Source organism: Culex quinquefasciatus, chromosome 2 (genome assembly GCF_015732765.1).
Source record: "Culex quinquefasciatus strain JHB chromosome 2, VPISU_Cqui_1.0_pri_paternal, whole genome shotgun sequence".
In the NCBI taxonomy this organism is placed as follows: domain Eukaryota; kingdom Metazoa; phylum Arthropoda; class Insecta; order Diptera; family Culicidae; genus Culex; species Culex quinquefasciatus.
The window spans coordinates 75,971,696-75,997,479 of NC_051862.1; the positions used below are offsets into that span (position 1 = coordinate 75,971,696).

Below are 25,784 nucleotides of genomic sequence, written 5' to 3' on the forward strand. Positions count from 1 at the left end.
TGGTCAAATGTCTTTGAAACTTTGGGCAAATTTTGACCAATTTTGCAAAGGTACCGTCATCAGGTCTGGGGGGTGAGATTGGGTCATACAAAAATGTTGCAATTTGTATAACCTAATCTCCTTACCTTACTCATTGACATTCTTTCGAAAGTGTCTTCTCTGTGTGTTTTCTGAAAATCAAAATAATTTATTGTAAAAAACAAAAATCCTTCCGATAATCAGCTTCTTAAAAATACCATCCTCAACCTCTTCTCACACCGTTGACCTAGAGAACGCGAGGGCACTCCGCACCAAAGTAACGAGTGCTGAAAATGGAAACACATCTTAGCCTCCTCCATTAAAGCTCTTTCCGCGAAGTGCTAAAGCGCCGGCTGGCACGACGTGGCAAACTTTGGCCCGGTATAGAGTGGCCGGATGTCCTGGAGCCCACTGCTCGCTGCCTGCCAATGATGTGATTACACTGGTTCGCAATTTCCTTTCATTCCCAGCTTTGATGGAATTGCTCCAACGGAATGACGCTCCATTTTATTATGGCAGCTCCCGCCATTATGGCAATTTGACAAGTTCCTTCTTTGCTTTACGTTCGCGTCAACCAATGCCACCTTCCTGGGCGCGCGCGTATACGCACGATTCCGGAATAACAAGGATATTAAAATATAAATGGAAATATGGAAATGAAAGCGGAAATGAATGGTTGCCGCCGGGAATGTTCGTTTACTTGTGCTTACTGGATAAGTGAATCACTTTGTGGTGCGGTTTTGTGTCCAGTAATATGGGCAGCAACAAAAAAAGCTCAAATGGCTGCCAAGAAATCTGGCATGCATCTTTCTGTCTATCTGTCTGGGCGTAATATTTTTGCTGCCTCTCGAGTTCAAATGGCAAAGTTGGTAATTTTACTCTCCATGGTAAGGGGTAAATCGGGACAGAAATGGAAAAAATAATGAAGGGAACGTAAGGATTCGGAATGCACAAGGAAGGATGGAAAAAAATGTTTCAGTAGCAAAAACCAACACGAGATAAGGATGTCAGTTATGATCTGTCCATCGTTCATTTTTTTTCTCTCTCAGTGGTTCAAACTTGACTAAGGTCCAAATGGACGTCAGCTGGGTTTCGTAGCATCCGGGATGTGATGGGACCATAAAGAATTACGGATGTCTATTTGCAGCTGACACGAATAGGGTGATCAGCAGGACAATTTTCAACAAAACTTCAACAGAAAATAAGTGTAAAAATTGTTTAAATTTACTCAACTGATTCAATCGAGGCAAAAAAAAATTACAAAGCAATTGATGATCACCCTTATTTTTGGCACAGTAATACTCTGATGGATCATGAATTATGTGCGGAGAAAATTAAGCATTCAGTAAAAAAAATAGAGTGAATTTTTCGGGTTTTAACTGGTATGCAAATTCGTTTTGAGTACATGCTAGAGAAAATATGGTGGTGAAGAAGAATTTCATGGGAATGGATGCTCTTAAACTGCTAGCCAAAATTTGTGGCAGGTAATTATAAAAAGTGTTAGCTGGAGTTTATTTAGAGCGAATATTTAGTTTGAGGTAACACTTTTGCACGTCATTAAACATTTAAATTTAAATGTAATTTGATGTAAATTTGCAACAAATTATACGTAAAAACATGATTTTACGTGTGATTCAACCGTTTACGTCGAATCTTAAGTTTACATCAACTGAGTTTACATGTGATTCATTTTTTCCGTGTCGAGTAAATTCACATATTTTGTTCATAATTAGGCCGATGCAAATATTTAAAAAAATTTTTGTCCGGCCCTGGCCGAGGTCAAGGGGGGGGGGCAAAAAAATAAAAAAAATTAAAAATTTAAATAACAAGCTATAGTCTTCACATTTAAATGAAAAAAGTGTTTTAAAATACATTTTACACTAGTTCAGTTGTTTCGCAATCTCTAGTTTTCAAAAAATCTAAGATCTGACAAAAATAAAAATTGTGTCGAAAAAAAAAGATTTTGCATCAAAAATTTTCAAAAAAATTTAAGATTTTTTAATAAACCCAAACATGCTAAAAATGATTTTAAACGCAGAAGAATGTATATTTTAATTTGATTTCAGCTGGTTGCACTTGGGGGGGGGGGGCAAAAAAATAAAAAAAATTAAAAATTTAAATAACAAGCTATAGTCTTCACATTTAAATGAAAAAAGTGTTTTAAAATACATTTTACACTAGTTCAGTTGTTTCGCAATCTCTAGTTTTCAAAAAATCTAAGATCTGACAAAAATAAAAATTGTGTCGAAAAAAAAGATTTTGCATCAAAAATTTTCAAAAAAATTTAAGATTTTTTAAATAAACCCAAACATGCTAAAAATGATTTTAAACGCAGAAGAATGTATATTTTAATTTGATTTCAGCTGGTTGCACTTGAATTTTCATTGAAATTTTGAAGTTTATTGTAAAAATATTTTTTTTGCCCCCTGATTTTTCGGGCCAATTTTGAAGGGGGGGTTGACAAAAACTTTTAAAAATATTTGTACCAGCCTTAACTATAAATTTTTGTGTAAAATTTTACAACTTGCCCGAAACCATTTTTTTTAATTAATAGTGATTAACGTAAAAAATTATGAAACTTCTATAATAGAAAAAAATATGTGTTGATCCGGCTCATCACATTACATGTGTGCGAGAAAAAAAAATATTGTTAGCGTATGAATATCATAAAACATGAAAAGTCGCGTTTTATCGTATTTTCGAATGATTTTCACCGCGAAGCGTGATAGTCGGCTAATTTAGCACTTATCAGTTAGTTTTTGGTTTCAGTTTTATTGAGCATTTTTTTCGGTTGTAAGACTTTTTGAAGAAATTGCGACATCGTATCTCGGAATATTGAAAACATAACTTGTCCATTTTTTTATATGTTACGTAAAATTTCCCAACGAATCCGATCAAAATAATTTCAGCCATAGGCTCTTTGGTCCCGAGCCCTTCAAAACAGCATTTTAATGTTTCATACGACCTTTTCAAATGTAAGGCTAGATATTTGAAACTTCTAACTATTGTTCATTAAAAGCCTATCTAATACCTTTTCATTTGCGACCCAAGACAGCTAAAATCGGTTGAAATGGCGCAAAGTTATGATTTTTTGAAAAAAGTGGTTTGTGCGAAAATCGTCCTAATGATCAAACAGAAAAATACGAGTCTAATCATTTCACCCAAGAAACTCCCAGAAAAATTTAGAACCCGATCGGAGAACTTTATTTTCGTGTGGAATTGTTGTTAATCTAATATAATGGTGACAAAATTAAGCAAAAACTCGCCTTACATGGCAAAGCACAATTGCTTTCATAAAAATCCCAATTGGCCCAATCTATCATTTCCCACAACGGCCTTTTAATCTCACCATTAAACTTAATTACCTACCTTTCATTCACAGTCAGCCCTCAGGTCACCGGGTGGTGCAGTGTCACCACCAACAGAAACCGTTTGGTGGTCGGTTCCGGCCTCCGTGTGTCGGTTACAAATCGCGCCGCTAACTGGCACTGCACACGTCATTCCGCCATATTTCTTCGCGTATTTCTCTCACGTGTTTCAACTAGAAAAGCCTCTCGCTTTGATGTGAACCTGCCAGAAGTGGCCACCGGGATCAGGGGGGTGGCCACCGAGGGGTGTGAAAAGTAATATTATACAACCTAACGTGTACAAACATTCCGTTGTTTCTGCCCTGGAACCAGACTTATGTGCGCTTCCAGGTCCTAACTTACAGTTCATGTATTCCAACCTCGATTACCTTTCGGCACGCCAAAGCTGCTAACAAACATTCTCCAGTCCAAAATTTCCGGTCAGCCAGCAGCAGTAAAGTAAACAAACGTCGACTTCCCCGCCCAAAGCTCATATTTTAGCTTATTTAAGTGAGGAATTCAAACAATTTTAAAAATTAGACCACACGCCCAACCCAGTACTCTCGTGTGCCAAGAGAGGAAGAACTATCGGTTCTTACACCCCAAACCAAAGTTTCCGTGCAAGTGCGGCGAGATATTTCAAGAATGTGAGCTTTTGCGGAAAAACTAATTTCCAGCGGCAAACTCATTACCCACAGAGTACATGCAAGAACGCCCCACTGGCTGCTGTTGTCATGCCGGTACCGTCTGAAGATATTATCTTCACGAGGCGGAGCACACCTTCCAATTCTGCATGTTTTCTCTGCACTGGAAATTAGAGGTGAAATTATGCCGTCGAACTTTAAACGGAGCTGTCTGCGTCAATTATGTTAGAAACGTGAGAATATTTTAAAATTAAAACAGGAATTTTGATGTTATGTGCATAACTTTTATTGATGAAACTGAAATTGTGATTATAGTTTGGATTTTTCACATCTAGAAATCTGATTTTAGCAGTTATGTTTTTAGTTTCTTTAGAAAGTATTTGATCCTATTCCAAACAATTTACTCATTCTCACATGGGTCATTCCATCTGAAGCGGAACAGCATTTGAAAATTACCCTCTCCGATCCTGCTCAAATTTGGCAGGGCTGTTGATACTATCAAAACATGCAAGAATCCCGAATTTCATCCAAATCGGACCACCCCCTCCATTTTTGTACCTCCCCAAAAAATCGACTTTTTGACGATTTTTGACCAAACCTCCTAGTTTGAAACGACGATAACTCAGGAACCACAAATCTTAGAGGGTCGGTCTTAGACTCAATTTTGAAGGAAATTGGACGTAGAATCCATTTCCGTGATCAAAATTTAGATTAATTTATTTTTTCTACCTGTATTGCGCAATTGAAAACATTAAACGGCCGTATCTCAAAACACCCCAACTTATTTTTTTTTGTTTGACCTCACCATCGTGTTCCCCGGCCAATTTTACATAAGAATCACTTATCGACAGAAATGAATATGTTTTGTTCCAGAGATATCGAATTTTAAAGTTTTGTGTTTTCGAGATTACCTACATTAGCTTCATTCGCCGCATCTGCTAGAAGCACAAAGGCGGGCTGATCAATAACTGCTACCTGGTCATTTATTGAAATAATATTTCATCATAAATAATCTTTATCAAATTGGGCAAAAATTAACTGTATAACACTGTAGGAAACTGGAGTTTAATCGCGAATGTTTATCTGTTAAAAACAATGAATGAAGTGAATTTCTGTGCTAACCCACAGGACAGAGCAATAACGACACACAGTAAAGGGCAGAATTGGATTCCGATGCAAAATGCAATTAATCTTGTTAGTAACACTGAACAATAAGTGCACGATACATTATTGAGTTAAAAATATGAATTAAAATGAATAAAATTTGTTGATTTGTTGTACTCTAGTGAAGGACGATCACAAGGAGTAGGAAAAGGATTTCTGTAAAGTATAAAACTGAAAAATGTAAGAAAATCACAAAGTTTGATCTGCTGCAAAGCAGCTAATTCCCCAAATTTTGTTGCGATGATTTCGACATCGTCCGAACAACAGTGTTTTTTTTCTTCTGTCATTCTTGGATTCTTGGAACACAATACGGCTGCTGTCCTCACGTATAAAGGATTTTTTTTTAAATAAAATGTACCTTGACCAAAATCATCTTTTAATCAAATGGAGCTGGCTCACAATATAAAAATTGATTTAATATGATCAATCTTTTAACCCATAAATGAGATTTGCCAAATTATGGTAAAGTGTCAATAATAAACTATAATAATAATAAAGCAGGTTTTGGGGTTTTTGCTGAATGGTACTATTTTGCTACCGCCCACACGGAGAAAAATGAGTTCTCAAAATCGTGAACAAGTGTTCATGAAATTCGGAACCACGAACAAAGTGTTCAAATTTCATGGTACGTTTTTCAGAATCGTACCATGAAATTTGAACACTTTGTTCGTGGTTCCGAATTTCATGAACGCTTGTTCACGATTTTGGGAACTCTTTTTTCTCCGTGCATGATAAAGGCCCTAGTCATGGCCTCGGAGGTTCTCTAAAACGGTTAGCAACACGTAAATAAACGGTGCATTCAAAATAACCCAATAAATATTTTTTTCACAAAAATAGATTGATCAAGGTAGGGGAACAGCATCTAATTCCAGCGTTCTTCTAATGTTGCCATATCAGCGCTTTGGCATTCAATTACAGCTGATTAAAAGCGTTTTCAACTGAAATCGAGTGATAAATAGCTCAATAAGAAAGAAGTGAACAAGCAAGTTTCTATCAAAAGTTTTGCAAAATTTGTTGTTTAAATAGTGAAAATCTCGGGTGAGTTTTCAAAAAGCCGTAAGAGCCACCGTGACCTCCGACACTAATATTTGTTTTTCTCCCAATTGTAACAAGATTTAATTTTTTTTTTCAGTTTGGGGCACTTGAGAGACGAGTTGATGAACAATCTTAAGCATTTTTGAAATTTGTTTTTTCGTAAGTAGGTCGGATACCGATGCAAAATATGCTCTGTTTACCATTGGCATTGCGGATTTTTGACTTAACCTGCCAAACATACGAGAATTTCCCCTATTAGCCATTTGAATAAATATTTGCGTAAAATTATAAAAAGATAAATTAAATTAACTATCTCCCAGAACACCAGGTAGCAGTTATTGATCAGCCCGCCTTTGTGCTTCTAGCAGATGCGGCGAATGAAGCTAATGTAGGTAATCTCGAAAACACAAAACTTTAAAATTCGATATCTCTGGAACAAAACATATTCATTTCTGTCGATAAGTGATTCTTATGTAAAATTGGCCGGGGAACACGATGGTGAGATCAAACAAAAAAAATAAGTTGGGGTGTTTTGAGATGCGGCCGTTTAAAGTTTTCAATTGCGCAATACAATGGTCAAAAATCGCCAAAAAGTCGATTTTTTGGAGAGGTACAAAAATGGAGGGGGTGGTCCGATTTGGATGAAATTCGGGATTCTTACATGTTTTGATAGTATCAACAGCTCTGCCAAATTTGAGCAGGATCGGAGAGGGTAATTTTCAAATTTGCACTTTTTCGTGCACAGTTGAGATGGAATGACCCACATGCAATAGAATAATGAGCAAAACTGATATATTAGAAGTAAATTTTCATAAGAAAAATAAAAAAAAATTTGAAACATATTTTTAACGATTTCATTATTCTCAATCCAATCTCACTCCAATGAGAAAATTTATGCTTTACAACTTTGTTCAACAGTTGAACATTAAACATTAAACATTAAACATTAAACATTAAACATTAAACATTAAACATTAAACATTAAACATTAAACATTAAACATTAAACATTAAACATTAAACATTAAACATTAAACATTAAACATTAAACATTAAACATTAAACATTAAACATTAAACATTAAACATTAAACATTAAACATTAAACATTAAACATTAAACATTAAACATTAAACATTAAACATTAAACATTAAACATTAAACATTAAACATTAAACATTAAACATTAAACATTAAACATTAAACATTAAACATTAAACATTAAACATTAAACATTAAACATTAAACATTAAACATTAAACATTAAACATTAAACATTAAACATTAAACATTAAACATTAAACATTAAACATTAAACATTAAACATTAAACATTAAACATTAAACATTAAACATTAAACATTAAACATTAAACATTAAACATTAAACATTAAACATTAAACATTAAACATTAAACATTAAACATTAAACATTAAACATTAAACATTAAACATTAAACATTAAACATTAAACATTAAACATTAAACATTAAACATTAAACATTAAACATTAAACATTAAACATTAAACATTAAACATTAAACATTAAACATTAAACATTAAACATTAAACATTAAACATTAAACATTAAACATTAAACATTAAACATTAAACATTAAACATTAAACATTAAACATTAAACATTAAACATTAAACATTAAACATTAAACATTAAACATTAAACATTAAACATTAAACATTAAACATTAAACATTAAACATTAAACATTAAACATTAAACATTAAACATTAAACATTAAACATTAAACATTAAACATTAAACATTAAACATTAAACATTAAACATTAAACATTAAACATTAAACATTAAACATTAAACATTAAACATTAAACATTAAACATTAAACATTAAACATTAAACATTAAACATTAAACATTAAACATTAAACATTAAACATTAAACATTAAACATTAAACATTAAACATTAAACCGAAAATACCTTACGAAAAAAAAACATACTCTTTAATATTTAATTTTATGTTATGTCTAAGTACATGAAACAACCCTAAGTATTTTGATGAATTAATGGCTTAATGGTACATCTCTAAACGTGATAGCCTATATTGTTTGCCGATACTGAAAAAAATATTTGAAATTTTGCCAGCATGTTTCCTAGCACCTAAAAATATGTTTATGATATGTAGGGTTAGTGAAATTTCACGATTTCGCGGACAGCGTGAAATCCGCGAAATTTGGCTTTTTCCGCGAAATCCCGTGAAATTTTATGTTTGTGTGAAAATGTAACGATTTTTCATAAAATAACTTATCAAACTCAAAAAGGAATAAAAATAATGTTATGAACTACTGTAGAATCAAGCGAGTGAATAACCTGGTTTTATTACTAATATAGGGTTAATGATTTTTGACGGTTTCGTAGACGGCGTGAAATTCGTGAAATTTATCAATTTTCTCGAATCATTGAATGCAAATATGGGCAAAAAAAAAAAAATAAATAAATATTGCAATAACAAGCCATAATTTCAACATTTACATGGAAAAAGTGTTTTAAAATGCATTTTACACTTGTTCAGTAGTTTTGCAATCATTAGTTTTCAAAAAATGTAAGATTTGACGAAAACAAAAATTTTAGCAAAAAAAAAAACATTTTGCGATAACAAACATCGAAAATTTTCAAAAATTCGAAAGATTTCTAAATCAACCCAAACATTTTTATAATGATCCTAAACATTCTAAAAATGGAATGAAAAACGCAGGGAAATGAATTTTAAATTTATTTCAGCTGATCCATTGAAATTTTTAAGTTTTTCGAAAAAATATTTTTTTGTCCCCTGTTTTTTCGGGCCAAATTTGAAGGGAGGGGGAGGGGGGTGGGGACAAAATCTTTTAAAAAAATTTGTACCAGCCTATCAACTTAATAAATATTTCATCCAAAAAGAAAAGAAATTTTAGTAGTTTTCAATTAAAAACCTTGATTATAGATGTGTGTCAAGTTGATATGAACCATTTGAAGAAATGTTGAGATTTTTGAGTTTTTTAGAAACTAACAAAATTTAGTAATTTATTCATTAGCTGTATTAAAAATTTTAGTGCTATTTTATTTGAAAGGTATAGTTTTGAAAAAATCAAAAGAACCAAGCTTTGTTTTATTCAAAATAAAATTAAGAGTATTTTTTTTTATCTTTGGAATCATATTTTTAAAACATAACAATTTTTTTTGGGCCTGTTAAATTTAAACGATATTTGTTTATTTGGGTGGATGATTTCCGTGAAAGTAAAAAAATACTACTTTTTTGTTTTCTCTTCTCATTTAGAATAAAAATTTCGATTTTGATAAAAAATATATTATTTTTGCAAAATGTTTATAAATTTAGTTTTTGAAAAATGAGCTAAAACCCTTAAAAAAATATGTTTAATGGGCTAAATGACGCAGAAAATTCAATTTATTTTACTCATTTTGACTGGACAAATCTAGCTTTGATATGAAATTCATTAAAATGTAAAATGATATAACAGAAACAAACTAGCGAAAACATTTGAGCTTTGTTAGTCGAATATTAAAAGAGCAGTTCAGTAAATGAGAATACGCGTGCCCTACATTTTGTTTCAAAATATATATAGAGCCCATCCAATAACCAGGAGGATTTTTTTTGAAAATTGGAAGAATTTTTTTTTGTCGCATTCAAATTTAGTAAAGATTTTTTCACATAATAATACATAATGAAGCATAAAAAGTAGTTTTTGTGATTTAAATATAGGATTTTCAGAGTTATTTTAACATTTTTCAAGTTCCGCGAAATTTGCGTGAAATTTGGTGTTCTGAAATTGAGGTCCCCGTGAAATTTGCAATTTTCGAGCGTGAAAAATCACTAAGCCTAATGATATGCATTCAAACTATTTTTTTTAATAGAGGTTTATTGGTCCCAGAATAAAATATAGAAGCTTTGTCACTACATCATTACATTTTCGCAACCATAACTAAAACTATTCCACCTCTAAATGCAATTTCATTGAGTTTGCAACTGTAATTAGTGACTGTCGTAAATCTAGGTTATTGCAGTTAAATATCATTCATTGGTTATCAACCAACTGGCAGCGAGACATAACAATTGATTAGCTGTAAAAATCAACCCCTATCAATGCTGCGCTATCTACCTCACTTCCTTCCCCCCAATAAACAACCCTCACCACACTTTGCCACGTCACCGCAAACCGTCACCATTTGGTTCCGGTTTTCCGTTTTAATTTGGACGAAAATTGCTAAACGTCATCATTATTGCTTGACAGCGCCGGTACCGCGCAACGTGACAGGTGACGGTAGACGTTTTTTGGCCGATGTTTTCGTTTACCCCAACGTAAAAGTTGGCCACACGAACTTTCTTGGGTTCTTGTGCCTTTCACTCGAAATCGGTCACAAAATTTGGAGCGCCACGGGAAAGTCTGCGATTGATTCAACTGAAAGTGCAACGATAAATATTGTTTTTTTGTTCTTGTTGTTCTTGTTGTTCTTGTTGTTCTTGTTGTTCTTGTTGTTCTTGTTGTTCTTGTTGTTCTTGTTGTTCTTGTTGTTCTTGTTGTTCTTGTTGTTCTTGTTGTTCTTGTTGTTCTTGTTGCTCTTGTTGTTCTTGTTGTTCTTGTTGCTCTTGTTGTTCTTGTTGTTCTTGTTGTTCTTGTTGTTCTGTTGTTCTTGTTGTTCTTGTTGTTCTTGTTGTTCTTGTTGTTCTTGTTGTTCTTGTTGTTCTTGTTGTTCTTGTTGTTCTTGTTGTTCTTGTTGTTCTTGTTGTTCTTGTTGTTCTTGTTGTTCTTGTTGTTCTTGTTGTTCTTGTTGTTCTTGTTGTTCTTGTTGTTCTTGTTGCTTTTGTTGTTCTTGTTGCTCTTGTTGTTCTTGTTGCTCTTGTTGTTCTTGTTGTTCTTGTTGTTCTTATTGTTCTTGTTGTTCTTGTTGTTCTTGTTGTTCTTGTTGTTCTTGTTGTTCTTGTTGTTCTTGTTGTTCTTGTTGTTCTTGTTGTTCTTGTTGTTCTTGTTGTTCTTGTTGTTCTTGTTGTTCTTGTTGTTCTTGTTGTTCTTGTTGTTCTTGTTGTTCTTGTTGTTCTTGTTGTTCTTGTTGTTCTTGTTGTTCTTGTTGTTCTTGTTGTTCTTGTTGTTCTTGTTGTTCTTGTTGTTCTTGTTGTTCTTGTTGTTCTTGTTGTTCTTGTTGTTCTTGTTGTTCTTGTTGTTCTTGTTGTTCTTGTTGTTCTTGTTGTTCTTGTTGTTCTTGTTGTTCTTGTTGTTCTTGTTGTTCTTGTTGTTCTTGTTGTTCTTGTTGTTCTTGTTGTTCTTGTTGTTCTTGTTGTTCTTGTTGTTCTTGTTGTTCTTGTTTCTTGTTTCTTGTTTCTTGTTTCTTGTTTCTTGTTTCTTGTTTCTTGTTTCTTGTTTCTCGTTTCTTGTTTCTTGTTTCTTGTTTCTTGTTTCTTGTTTCTTGTTTCTTGTTTCTTGTTTCTTGTTTCTTGTTTCTTGTTTCTTGTTTCTTGTTTCTTGTTTCTTGTTTCTTGTTTCTTGTTTCTTGTTTCTTGTTTCTTGTTTCTTGTTTCTTGTTTCTTGTTTCTTGTTTCTTGTTTCTTGTTTCTTGTTTCTTGTTTCTTGTTTCTTGTTTCTTGTTTCTTGTTTCTTGTTTCTTGTTTCTTGTTTCTTGTTTCTTGTTTCTTGTTTCTTGTTTCTTGTTTCTTGTTTCTTGTTTCTTGTTTCTTGTTTCTTGTTTCTTGTTTCTTGTTTCTTGTTTCTTGTTTCTTGTTTCTTGTTTCTTGTTTCTTGTTTCTTGTTTTTCAATTGCAAGACTTATCTTGACGGAAAAAGTATCTGACTCAGAAGGAACATGCAAACGTTTGTATTTTTTTACGCCGTCCATTTGTTGTACAATTTTTACGTGGTCTGCACCGCGGCCCAAAAAAGGTAGTGCAGCAGGTGGTACTTTTTCCCGGCCATCGTAGTCGGATATAATTGGCGAGGGGTTGAAAAACTTTTTGGCTGAAAGCAGTCGGCATCGGTGTGTTTATTTTGTTCCACTTTTCGTTATATTTTGTTTGAGAAGCCGTTTTCGGTGTTTTGTGAAATTTGTTAAAAGTGTTGGTTTTTTAAATGAGAATTTCTGATTTTCTGTTGGAAAATTCTCATGAATGAGAAATAAACTATTTAATTTACAAGAATTCATTTATTTAAGTTGCAATATGATTTAAAAGCCGATTTAGATTAATAGATTCTGAAAACACTAATGATTTAAATACCCCAGTTAACTCAGTGAAACAACACCCATTCCAGGTAATCATTTAAATTTCAATTCAATTAAATGTGTCTATGTTGTTTAATCTGGTTAATTTACATCAGCGTTTTATGTTACGAGTCAGAGCATGGTTTACAAAACTTTCCTGTCATGGTACTCGTCCCGGAAATCTCGTTGCGGTTGAGGTAGACACTAATGTATGCAAATGCTCTCTGTAACATAATTATAATTTACAGAAACAGCCAGCCCATTTTCACTATGGGAAGGGGGAAAATCTACCCTAGTTTTAGAGACTCCTGAAACACACCAAACAGACTGTGGAACTATGACTATGAAGAGAAAAAACAAAACAATTTTCCCAGCCTAGCCAACCGTAATAATCTACACTAGTTTTTTCGATTATCTCTGCGGTTCGTCTGGATGACTAAAACAAACACATGTACAATTGTACAAATATTGAGAGCAAATGTTTGCACGAAGAAACCACCCCTGCTATATTAGCCCGAATGGTTAAACTTGCAGGAAAAACAACAAAACGACAAAGAAAAATACCAGTTTTCCCCCAACACACACACACACATTCACAAAACGACTTGGCTTCGGTATCACCCTTTTTCTAAACCACCGCCCCTTCATTTCCATAGGGGGGTCGGTGGAAATTATCCCCCAGGGACAAGAATGGCTAGCCATTTTCACTTCTTCTCGGCTCAAGTCTGTAATTTCGCGCTCGCATTTGCCCTCTCGGCTGGCAGCAGTAGAGTGCACTTTGCCGGTAGGCTGTCCGTACGGAGAGTGGAACTAAAGGTAAGAACAAGATTGTCCGTCAGGCCTGGACGCAAACGCAAAATTTTGCGCCTGTCATCATAGCCTGCCAGTCATCGACCATTGAACAAAGCAACCTATGTAGATTGTTCGACTGACAGTTGATGGAAAAATCGAACTGGCACAGCGTTCTGCGTTCACCACTGCGTCGAACGGACAATCTTGTTCATAGCTTAAGTGCTGTTTTCGACCCTTAATTTGGTGTCGGCACGAAACTTCAAACGGGAAAACCCACGTTGAGCACAAAAAAAAATCCAGCTTTTCGCCGGATGAAAGTGTTGGAAAGGGCTGTGAGAAAGTCACGGATTGGCGCCGTGACAAGAAATTATGATTTTTGTTTTTCATAACTATTTGTATTTGACAATAATGAGTATGGCAAAATATTGTTAATTTGTTCGTAAAAGTGTATGTTTGTTAGGGAAAACTTCATGTTGTCAACGGCAACGCAAAAAAACAAAATATTTTTTTAAATGCATTTAAATGAAGGTGTAATTAAGGTTGACTATTACCTCTTTTATGATGTAATTTTACCTCTATTTAGACTGGAAAAGCGACATTACAACAAAATAGTGGTAAAATTACACATTTTCAGAGGTAAATTCAAAAAATAAAATAATCATTTTATCTGACATAAAATATGTACCCCTTTACAGATGTAATATTACCATGATATTTATATAATACCATGATTGTATATAAGCGTGTTTAGCATAAAACATTGGCTACTATGATTACAAACGAGAAGGCATATATTTTGGATATATTTATTTTGTTCGCTCAAAAACGATATTTCATGAAAAATCACATCACATTGTGAGAAAATCTCATTGTGAGAAAATCTCACGCATATTTTTGCTGTTTGGCGATAAGTAATTTTTGATAAGGTTTGATTAACATTTTGCCTTCCTCACTGAGGTAAGGCTATAATCCTGCTCTAAAAATGAACTTTTTATTAAAAGCTCGAAGACCCACCTTCATGTACACATATCAACTCAGAATCGAAAACTGAACAAATGTCTGTGTGTGTGTGTATGTGTGTGTGTGTGTGTGTATGTATGTATGTGTTCAAAAATGTTGCCAAGTTTTCTCAGCACTGGCTGAACCGATTTTGATCGAACCAGTTGCATTCGACTTGGTTTAGGGTCCCATACATCGCTATTGAATTGTTTGAAGTTTCGATAAGTAGTTCAAAAGTTATGTATAAAAATGTGTTTTCACATATATCTGGATCTCAATTATATGCATGTAAACGATGTCCGGATCCATCATCCAACCCATCGTTGGTTAGGTAATCAAGAGACCTTTCCAACAAGTCCACAACATCGAAGATCTGGCAACCCTGTCTCGAGTTATGACCACTTAAGTGATATTTATGTACTTTTTTGAAGCCGGATCTCACTTAAATGCATGTAAACGATTGTCGGATCCATCATCCGACCCATCGTTGGTTAGGTAATCAAGAGACCTTTCCAATGAGTCCACATAATTGAAGATCTGGCTACCCTGTCTCGAGTTATGACCACTTAAGTGATATTTATGCACTTTTTTGAAGCCGGATCTCACTTTAATGCATGTAAACGATTGTCGGATCCATCATCCGACCCATCGTTGGTTAGGTAATCAAGAGACCTTTCCAATGAGTCCACATAATTGAAGATCTGGCTACCCTGTCTCGAGTTATGACCACTTAAGTGATATTTATGTACTTTTTTGAAGCCGAATCTCACTTAAATGTATGTAAACGATGTCCGGAACCATCATCCGACCCATCATTGGTTAGGTAATCAAAAGACTTTTCCAACGAGTCCTCATAATTGAAAATCTGGCAACCCTGTCTCGAGTTATGACAGATTAAGTTATATCTGTGTACTTATTTTTCTGGACATAAAAAAGAATAGCTGAAATATGTGTCCGAACCACTCATATTACTCATTGTTGGTAAAAAGTGAGGAAGGCATCAACCACATAGGTGGATTAAGTTGGTTTTTAAATAATTCGCACACAATTTCTCACCAATGTCACACTATTACATGAAGCCAACGCAAGGACCTAAACCTTGTACTACAAATCCCAGATCCGGAAACTTTGCTGGAGGCAACGGGTTGTTCCAGTCGATTGCACCTGGTGAACGTATGCGGTTCACATTTTAATACACTCGCACTATCCGCTCTCTCTGTCTCTTTCTATTGTGTGGGTTTTCTTTTGTTGTCGGTTCCTGGTCATGAACTGGTTAGTTAGTGGGTATTTGTAAGGGTAAACCTGGTCAATTGTTTCATTTCATTCTAGTATCGTTTGATCTTTTGCAGTTTGAAGTTATCTGTTATCGTACTGCAAGTGTTTTCAATTAAGCTAAGCCTTTTGAAGTTAAATTGCTGCATTTAAGCGTTGCAATTCTTAATCATCATCTTTTTTCATACTGCACCAAAACATTGATTCACAAGTACGTCGTTAATCATGCCACCAAACGAAACGCTCAAAAACGACAGCAAAACAATCTTCAACCCCGCCGGTATCAAACTGCACTTTATCACTTTCGACAGTGATTTAAAACCAAACAAAAGCAACAACAACGAATTGGCAACAGCAAAAAAAATAATGCCGCGTAAAGAATCGCTAAACGAACAACGTGTGCACTTGCGTTGTGCAACATGTTTTTCGCTGACTCACATTTCAAAAGTCTCAGACGTTGTTGGGAGGAAAAACCCCTTGAAGTTCGTCCGGGCTATGGCTTTTATGACTTTTCGCGAGGAACAGCCATTTCTCCGAAAGGGGAAGGTGCCGATGACGATGTTTTCGATGATGATGGCGATGACTTTCTGACTTTTTGACACGGGAAATGTGCGATGTTGTCGTAAAAACTTGGTGGAAATTTAATGTATTAAAGAAAATAAATTAAGGACCAAAATTTACTTCCCCATGCTACGGAAGCCATGATCAAACAAATCTCATCCCGGAAATGCCACCGGGGCCGATTGTGATCGAACCCAGTCAAACTGGGGGGGGGAGGATTTCTTTTTTTTTAATGTCAAATACAGTAAAAAAATCAAACCATTCACTCACTTTAGAGATCGTCAGGACCTAAGAACCCAAAGGCTTGAATGGGGAGAGCACCCAAACCTATTTTCACTCCATGGAACCCCAGGGTTCGAACTATCGACCTTTGGATTACGAGTCCAACCGCCGCCAGCGATTCCACCGGAGCAGGCTTGGTTTGAGTTGTTATTTGTCTTTATAGCAGGGAGACGACTTTCACACCTGGAATGACTTAACGGCCTAACAACAACCAAGGCCGAGACCGACGTTTTACTTCCCCATCCGATGGAAAGTTGGTGTAGATGAGAATCGAACCCATGATCATCCGCTTACAAAGAGGACAGCGTAACACGCCTGCTGACAATACAGTCACTAGTTAGAAAAAAATGTAATTTTCAGCACCAACTTTTTTTAAAGGTGAAGTCGTTGATCATTTTCGAAGAAAATTGATCATCAGTGTAAAATATTCTGTTTTAAATTCAATTCAACGAATTTCTGCACCAAAAGGAATCAGCATGTGCCGGTTGTTGCCTTCTTTAAGCCACTGAAGGAATTTTTTATCTGAATCAATTGTGCTTCAAATTTTATATAATTTTGTGGCACAGTCATTGATGTCCTAGTTGGCAATCATTGATTAATGACGATTTCCATAACATTACAAGGAATGGGATAATTGTTACCAAAAGGAATCAGCATGTGTAGAGCACTATTCTAAACAACTTGTAGAAGGAATTTTGTCAAAATATTGAAAGCGACGCATAAATTTATATCTTTGAACGAAAAATCATGACAATGATGGAAGTCTTCACGTTAAATAAAGCCTAGCTCGAAAACTAATTGTCTGCAACCAACATATCGAGCTGTCAAATCGCAACATGGAGTTAAACTTTCTGTGCAGTTGCTGTGATCCGGATTTAATTGTAGTTGGAATCGAAGAGAGAGTCACCAAATTCTCAAAAACCGATGTCAGAGTCTGATATATCTTTTTTGAGATCTCGAATCAGAGTAGAAGAAGATAAATCTCCAAAACACGGAGTTGAAATCAAGCAATGTTCTTTATTTTATTGATCATGTCTGTTACATAACAACCAGAGCAATTCTCTATGAAAATAGCCAACTTCAATTTTTTTTATTATTTGTGTTTTTTGAATTGGCTCAAACTTTGTGGGGGCACCAAAGAAGCCTTTTTGTGTCATTGGTTCACCCATACTAATCTCCATACAATTCTAGCATCTGTTCATACAAAAATGGTACGTAAATATTTGAAAATCAGTAACTTTTCAAGTAATTTTTTGATTGATTTGGTGTTTGAATGAGACCAAAACGAACAAAGTCGGTCCAGCCAGTACCGAAATAATCATTATCTCGAGTTGTAACTTGACATTCACTCACTACATATTTTTATATTGCAAAGGAACATAGCTTCCACAACAATTTTTGCTTTCAAATTTATAAACAGCGTCATGATTTAACATTCCTAATTCAAAATAATTTTAATTTCCGTTCACTCTTCCCTTCTTTATATTTTTTGAATATCTATCTATCCACGCATCCTTCCTCCCCTGTAGATTCAGTGAAATGTGATCCGTTCTCAGAATCCTCTTTGCGGTATACACAACGCAGTAGGGCTGGCTGCTTTGATTCTTGAATTACATTTTGTATTGCCATTATAAATGTTGACAAGAAAAGTGCTTGGGGCATAATCTAATCACAAGACTTTCCACGTGCTTTCATCGGACTGGCTGCATTTGTGTTAGATTAGATTTGATTAGATTAGTGGTTTGATTTAGCATTTTTATATCTTGTTTAGCCTCTGCATCTTGATTTTCACCATCGCGAAGGAAAATAAATTTAAAACAAATTTTATAACCCCACCGAAAATTAAAAAAAAGATCTTCTAGTTTTCTATATTTTCCAAACTCATTGCATGCTACATTTCAAAGCAGACCATAGCGCTTTTGTTAATTTGATTTGGTTAACCGCGGTGGATTTTCTTGAAATAATTCGAACTGTCAAAAATCCACCAAAGCATCTACCGGTGGATACTTTTCTACCACTGATTTTTGTGCGATCAATGTGGTAGATGCTTTGGTGGATTTTTGACAGTTCGAATTATTTCAAGAAAATCCACCGCGGTTAACCAAATCAAATTAACAAAAGCCCTCATATCAAACTATCAGTGCTGTATAATTTCCAACCGAAATAAAATGCAATATAAATCGCCATGTAATACTGGAGCGGAAAAGCTCCCCGTTTCAGCATAAACACTGTAACACAAATGATACAAGTTCGTTACCAGGCTACACACGTTGTTAATTAGTACGTGCATATTTTGCTCAACTCGCGCCACCATTTGCCAAACCCCGTGGACGAGCTGATGAACATTTCCAAAATAGTTTTGTCGAAATTGCATCTGCCGTGTGCTCATCCTGGAATGAAATTTTCGAAAATCCATGCATCCTGGAGGCCAGGGTGGTCCCGCAGAGGAAAATAATCCAAAGTTGTTAAATTGAGTTCGAGCAAGTGTGTTGGCTGCCACGTTGTAATCACCCCGTCGTTCAATGCACCGCCGGGCCTGGCGTCCGGTGCGAATCCGAAATTCGGACAGGGATCATCAGACGGGAAAACGGGACACCCCGTACGGGTGTTGTGACGATGGAATGATAATGATGAAAGTACGGAATAGTGTGTAGTCTTGTAATTTCAATTTTATTATTTTGTTTGTTTTATCACTATTATTATTATTTTTTTTTTTTTATCTTTTAATATATTTAACTTATACCAAGAATTGAACATTTTCCCCTATGAATGCAAGAAGGCGCTTGCTGTTGGAACTACCGGTCGGTTGAGCACAGCCAGAGTCTGACAAAATGATAAACCATTCTCAAAAAGTAAAACAAAAGCAAAACAGAAAGCTCACCGAGCGAAACCCGCCAGATAAGCTCTCCCAGCGCCGGTTTGAGCTGCAATATTTTTTATTCAAATTTGGCCATAAATATTAATAATCCCTTTATTATTTTAATAAAGTGGCTGTTTAAAACTATACCCCGCATTTCAGATAAAATCGCCATCTTGTCAGTGGCTGTCCACCATTTTGCACAGGGTTTTGTAAAAGTGAAAAAAAACATGATGCGGTAAAAACTTTTAACTCTGCATGCTGGATTGTGTTATGCCACAGTTAATGTTGCCCTTTTCTGGCTGGCTGAATGTGATGCCCAACGAGTGGGGCATAATTTATTGGAAGGAGCTCGGTAGTAATCTGCATCAGCTGATGCAAATGCTACTCATTTAACTTCAGACTGCGGCAATGGGTTGAACTTTAATTGCACGGAAATTACATTAAGTTTAAAGCTTTGGCTTGTTTTTTTTATTCGACATAAGTTAGGAACAATAATTAAAGAGAATGCTTTCAAGACATATAGGTTTCAATGGTTTTGATTATTTGGTTTGACGGAATGGGCAATGTTTTTGCCTTCCTCACCTTGCTTCACTCAAAAAACGAAATTCTTAATTTGACCTCCTAGCCCTACCTTCATGTGTACATATCGATTCAGAATCAAATTCTGAGCAAATGTCTGTGTGTGTGTGGTGGGACGTTGATAAAAAAATTTGCACTGGGTTATCTCGGCACTGGCTGAACCGATTTGGACCGTTCTGGTCTCATTCAATTCGTCTTGGGGTCCCATTAGTCACTTTCGAAAATTATAAAGTTTAGTTAAGTACTTCAAAAGTTATGTTAAAAAAACGATTTTAACAAAAGTCCGGAAGATTGTAAAAAGGTTGGTTTTGTAAGAAATTTAATACATTTTTAAAAAGGTATTCGAAAGAACTTTTCAACGAGTTCAAAAGATTGAAGATCTGACAACCCTATCAATAGTTATAAGCACATAAGTGCTCTGAATTATGAAGCTCTGACTATCCAATCTGATGGTATGAATAATGAATCAAGTTGATAGAACACTGAATGGTCCGCCCTTTTATATCTATTTTGGATAGCATTACCCTCTAAATGTGAGGAAGGCACCGAACTCCTAAGGGTGGATTAAGTAACGTTTTTTTAAATAACTGAGCAATTCTTTTGAAGGAATTTTTGATCGATTTGGTGTCTTCGGCAAAGTTGTAGGTATGAATAAGGACTACACTGAAAAAAAATTTGCGCGGTAAAAAAAATTATGGCGATTTTAAATTTCACTTTTTGTCTCTAAAAGTGAAATAGTATAAAAACACATTTTTTTTCATTTTCAGATATGTTTTAGGAGACATCAAGTGCCAACTTTTCTTTTTTTTAATCTTTGACCGAGTTATTAATTTTCGAATCAATATTGAATTTTTCAACTTCATTTTTCGACGTAAAATCGAATTTGCAATCAAAAACTACTTTAGTCAAATTTTTATAAAGTGCTCCGTTTTTAAGTTATAGCCATTTGTAGGTAACTTTTTTAAAAATAGTCGCAGTTATTTATTTTTTTAAATTAGTACCCATGTTTGCTCACCTTTGAAAAAAAATTTTTTTTGAAAAGCTGACAAAATTGTCTATATTTTGATACGATTTGATAAGATATTTTACATTACAATACAATAATTTATTTTTTTTAATCAAGACTAACATTTAACAAGAGCGTAATATGTTAGTCTTGATTAAAAAAAAAATCGAATAGATCAAAAAAATTTACGAACGTTTCGTATTTAAACACAGAAAATAGGACCATTAGTTGCTGAGATATCGACATTAGACAATAGTGGGTTGATTGGGTGAGACTTAGAAAACATGAATTTTCCTGTTTTTAAATCTTTGCATGGCAATATCTCAGCAACTAAGGGTCGTAACGTCATGATTCGAAATCCGGACACTTAGTAGCATATCATTTTTGTTATAGCTGGCAAATAATTATGTAATAAGTTGGAAATGAAGAAATATCATCAGGATGTAGTATTAACAGTCAGTTTTAAGAGAATGCATGCAAAATATGTCTTTTCTAACAATTTTTCATCAGAATTTGAAAATTAAAATGACTTGATGTGCCTCGAATCCTGGACACTGACAAAAGCTGATTCGAAATCCGGACACTTTTGCTTCGAATTTCGGACTCTCGATTTTACTTATGAATCGCACAAATTTGGACTGAAATGTTAGTGAATGGCATTCTTTAGGTCTCAAATAAGCTGTTAACATTAAAACAATCGATAGTTTATATAAAAATTTGCTAGAATTTAAGAAAATCGAAACCATAAATTTCTGCTTTGCCTTCCCGGTGCTTCGAACGCCACTGAAATATTTCAAGTGAAATGTTTCGCATTTTTGGTAAACTTCTAATTTTATTGTATTTAATTGTTTTGGCATTAACCACAGCGTTCAAACAAACTTTAAATGAAAGTTGATGTTGGAATTCATCAAATTACACAGTTTTGACATTCATAATGCGAACTTATATCCAAATAATTGATAAAACAAAATGAAGTGTCCGGGTTTCGAAGCGTCCAGGAATTCGAATCATGACGTTATTTTAAGCGAGGTATTTTTAGATTCAATTTCAACTGCGCTTGCAATCTTGCATGCTATCTTGTTTTGAGTTTTGATATTCAACTTGAATTCAATTTGATTGTTTGTCCGATTCTTGGATTCAACTATATCAGTCTCAGTCCTCCTCAAGCTACCAATGCTCTACGGTTAAGTGGAAAGCATTTTTGCTTGCCAAACCTAAGGACAGGGGATTGAACCCTGCCGTGAGCTTCAAGTTTTTCATTTTAATTCAAGTTTTTATTGCGCAATTTTCACTAACTTGAACTTCGCACTAAATTATTGCTATCGATCGCACTATTGCGACTTGTCAAACTGGCTTGGGAAATTTTAATTTTCTCAAAAAATGATCAAAGCGAGCCGATGTTGTTCACCTGTCAATCGCAATTTTAAAGTGCGAATGTCCAGTTTGGTGGAAACTGCGACTGGAAATGTAAATAAACAACTGCTGGTTGCCTAGTTTTTGGAAATTTTGTTGTCAAAAGTACGAGAGAAAAGTGCGGGCCAAATCCAAGTTACAGAGCAAGGATCAATAATGAGTCCATAACTTTCTCGTTGGGAGCAGTTGGGTATCGAACCCAGGACCATTCGCTTATAAAGCGAACATTGTAACCATTCAGCCACGACCGCTCCTTCGTTTTTTGCAAATCAAGTTTAAGTGACAAAAAGTGAAATTAAAAATTACCAAAAAAAATTACCCTGTATAATCTTTTTTCCGTGTACACTCAACCCCAGGTGGTTGGTCACTTTTTCGTTTGACACTTTTTTAATTTGTACCCCGTTGATTAGTCAAAATCAAACAAAAACGTGATAAACTGTCACTTTTTACAAGGCGCTCACGCACGCTATCAAAACAAACGTTTAGTAGTGTGTGTGAACTCCGTGTAAAAGGGATGTCAAACTAAAAAGTGACCCCGTTCGTTTGACAGCAGTTGGTGTCAAACCATCGAGGTTTGAGTGTGTTTTGCGGAAGACACCAAATCGATCAAAAAATTCCTTCAAAAGACACTAATTTTTGAACACTTATGATGCAAAATGTCTTCCTTGGGCATACTGAAGACACCAAAAAAGTTTCAGCCGGAATAAAAAATGCAAAAAAAAGTCGAATGACCGAAATCTCAGAGAATTGCTCAGCTGATATGTGGCATTTTTTGCTTTATGACACTTTTGGCATCGATTTTATTTTAAACGAATCAATGGCACCCCCGTCAACAAAATTCTAATTTTCCCTCCATTTTAATTTCCAGCCGAGACCGCGGTTTCCTCGATCCGGAACAACAGCTCACCTACGGTGGTGGCCACCAATCATCCGGGCCCGCTGCTCCACCGACCAACAGCACAACGCAACCCACCGCCGCCATTACGAAGACAATGCTGGTCAACACCGGGGAAATGATATTCATTTACATCATCCCGGCCCTGCTCCATCTCGGCGGTTTCGTAATGGCAGCTTACATTTACCGGTTCGCCGATAACGAACAATTGCAGTGTCTAATTGAAAGGGTACGTCCACGTCACTAACGCCACCCGCGGCCCCGCACCACCGGTAATGGAAAAGGATATGTGGGTGGAATGCTCTGGTGGTGTAATTTTTTTCAGAATTTTTGATTTTATTCTATGTTTTTATTAGAGATTTTTCGTAGTTGTGCGAGTTTTGGGAAAACTCAACAAATATTTTAAAAAATCATTTAAATTTTCATGTAGACAACAGAGCATTAACACGACTACCAGCCTGAATAACTGAATAACGTGGTGGTATAGAGTGTTTACCGTTAAGGGCGACGCGGCGCCAGCGACCATCAACATGGCCAGTGGATTATGCAAACATCATGTCATGATCTGGGGTTTTTGTTTACCACGGACACGGTAGCATGTTTCCATGTTTCCATCATCGGTCTAAACTTCCACGCTGTAGAGAAAGCATGACGTTAGCGTTAATTCAGATCAACAGATGTTTTTTGTTCTAAAAGGGAGAAAGTGGACTGACCTTTTCAATTTATTTACCTTTTAAGGCGTCGTATACAAATGAAGTGGCTTTCAAATTTAAAATTAGGAAACACTGAAAATTTTAAAATTAAAAACTCCAAAATCCAAAAACTACAATCATCGTGCCGTGGATTTAAACACATTAAATCCAACACATTTATCCTATTCGCGATAATTACGCCGCCCAATGCACCGTTTTTTTCTCGCAAAATTAACTGATAATAAATTGAGTGCCCACCATTACGGGCAAAGGGCGCACAGTTTACCTCCCCCCTTTTTCTCGAGGGACCACCTCCTCTACTCATAATTACACATTCCCGGCGTGCCTCCCAGGGAGCTGATGACCGTAAATTTTTAATGGTGGTAATTTTCATGCTTGCATGACGATGAGCTTGTTTGGTGAATTATCGGTTTTGTTTTCCATATGCGGTTGGCTCATTTTTTTGTTTTTCATTCCCTGCTGCACCTTGTTTGACTTTAATCCCCCAGTGGAGAGAAAAAAAAGTCAAGAATCGCAGTTGGAAAATTACAAGTTCCATGGTAACGTGGGGCGTGCATGGAATGAGCAATATCCTGGTTACTCTTCGGTGGTTGTCAGGTCAAGGATGTGAAAAATGATGGGAATGTTGGATGTCATATAAATTGTTGTCGATTGCCATGCAATATTCAGTCATGAGTAGGGCTAGTGATTTTTCACGATTTCAAGGATGCCGCGTAATCCGTGAAATTCACCCCTGGCAGTAAAATTTTGGAAATACCGTGAAATGCCGCGAAATTTGAAATATTCAATTGATAAATTGCTACTCAGTGCATTTAAGCTTTATTTTTTTGTTCAAACATTTTAAAAGATTTTTAACCAACATTTTGAATGCAATTTACAAATAAAAAAGTTTTTCATATCAGATCTACATTTATTTTTGAAGATATTGTTCATTTCAGTATTAAACAAAATGCAGATAGTTTCTTTACTCCACAAAATTCAAAAAATATTTTAAAAGAACATTACTCAACACTTCTGTGAAATAAAACGCAATTTTTTTTTTAACTTATAAATTTTTGTAATTGTAATTTTGGCATTGTTTAAAAAAAATAACTTAGCAGTTCTCTACAAAATCGGTAATTTTTTGAAATTTTAATTTTTGTATTTTTTGCATCATAACTAATATAATGTCCATATAATTTGTCATACAAATATGGCAGCTGTCCATCAAGGCGTTTACGTCACATCGCGAGAAAATCGCATGTTTTTTCATGAAATGTCATAAACAAATATCGTTTTTAAGCGAGCAAAATAAAAATATACAAAATATATGCCTTCCCGTTTGTAATCATAGTAGCCAATGTTTTAGGCTAAAAATGCTTATATACTAAGAATTTTGGATATTCGTCACTTTTTGTTTACTAAAACGCAAATATCTAGGCTTTGCGTGGACATAAATTGAATGTTATAAAAAGCAAAATGATCTCCACAAAATTTCCTATAAGCTGAATGCATTAGTTTTGGCTACAATTTTTTTTGGCTCGTTTTAGGGAGTAATTTTTGAAATTTTTCAGCTAAAAAATACAAATTTTTCTCTCTAAAATGCCCTGCCATGCCCAAACACAAGTTTTTATGGACTATGTCTGCACATGAATTTGTTCAAGGGACATTAAACTATAACTTGAAGCCCAAGGCGACCAAATTTGAATGACTTTAGTATGACTGTTACGCGCATTTCTGAAAATAGTCGAAAAATGCACTTTTTTCATTCAAGCTCCGCGCGCGAGTTGTAAAACATTTTTGGGAATATTTTGTTGTATGAAAATATTGTTCCTGACATCCTAATCTATCGTTCTTGGGGTGAGCACCAAAGATTTGACAACTTTTCATTTTTTTGGGACGGCTTACTCTCCATACAAAAATGATGCATGAAAATTCAAAAATCTGTGGGTAATTCTCTACCAACTCACACGAAATCGGGAAAAGTTGCCCCGACCCCTCTTCGAT

The 25,784-nt window shown here is 34.9% G+C and overlaps 1 protein-coding gene across 1 annotated transcript in view; it reads left to right on the forward strand.

Annotated features, from left to right (window-relative positions):
- LOC6044177 overlaps positions 1-25,784 on the forward strand; it is a 192,286-nt gene that overhangs the window by 117,503 nt on the left and 48,999 nt on the right. Inside the window, exon 6 of the mRNA XM_038254279.1 lies at positions 23,059-23,314. Coding sequence (XP_038110207.1) covers positions 23,059-23,314 — 256 coding nt within the window. The remainder of the gene's footprint in view (positions 1-23,058; positions 23,315-25,784) is intronic.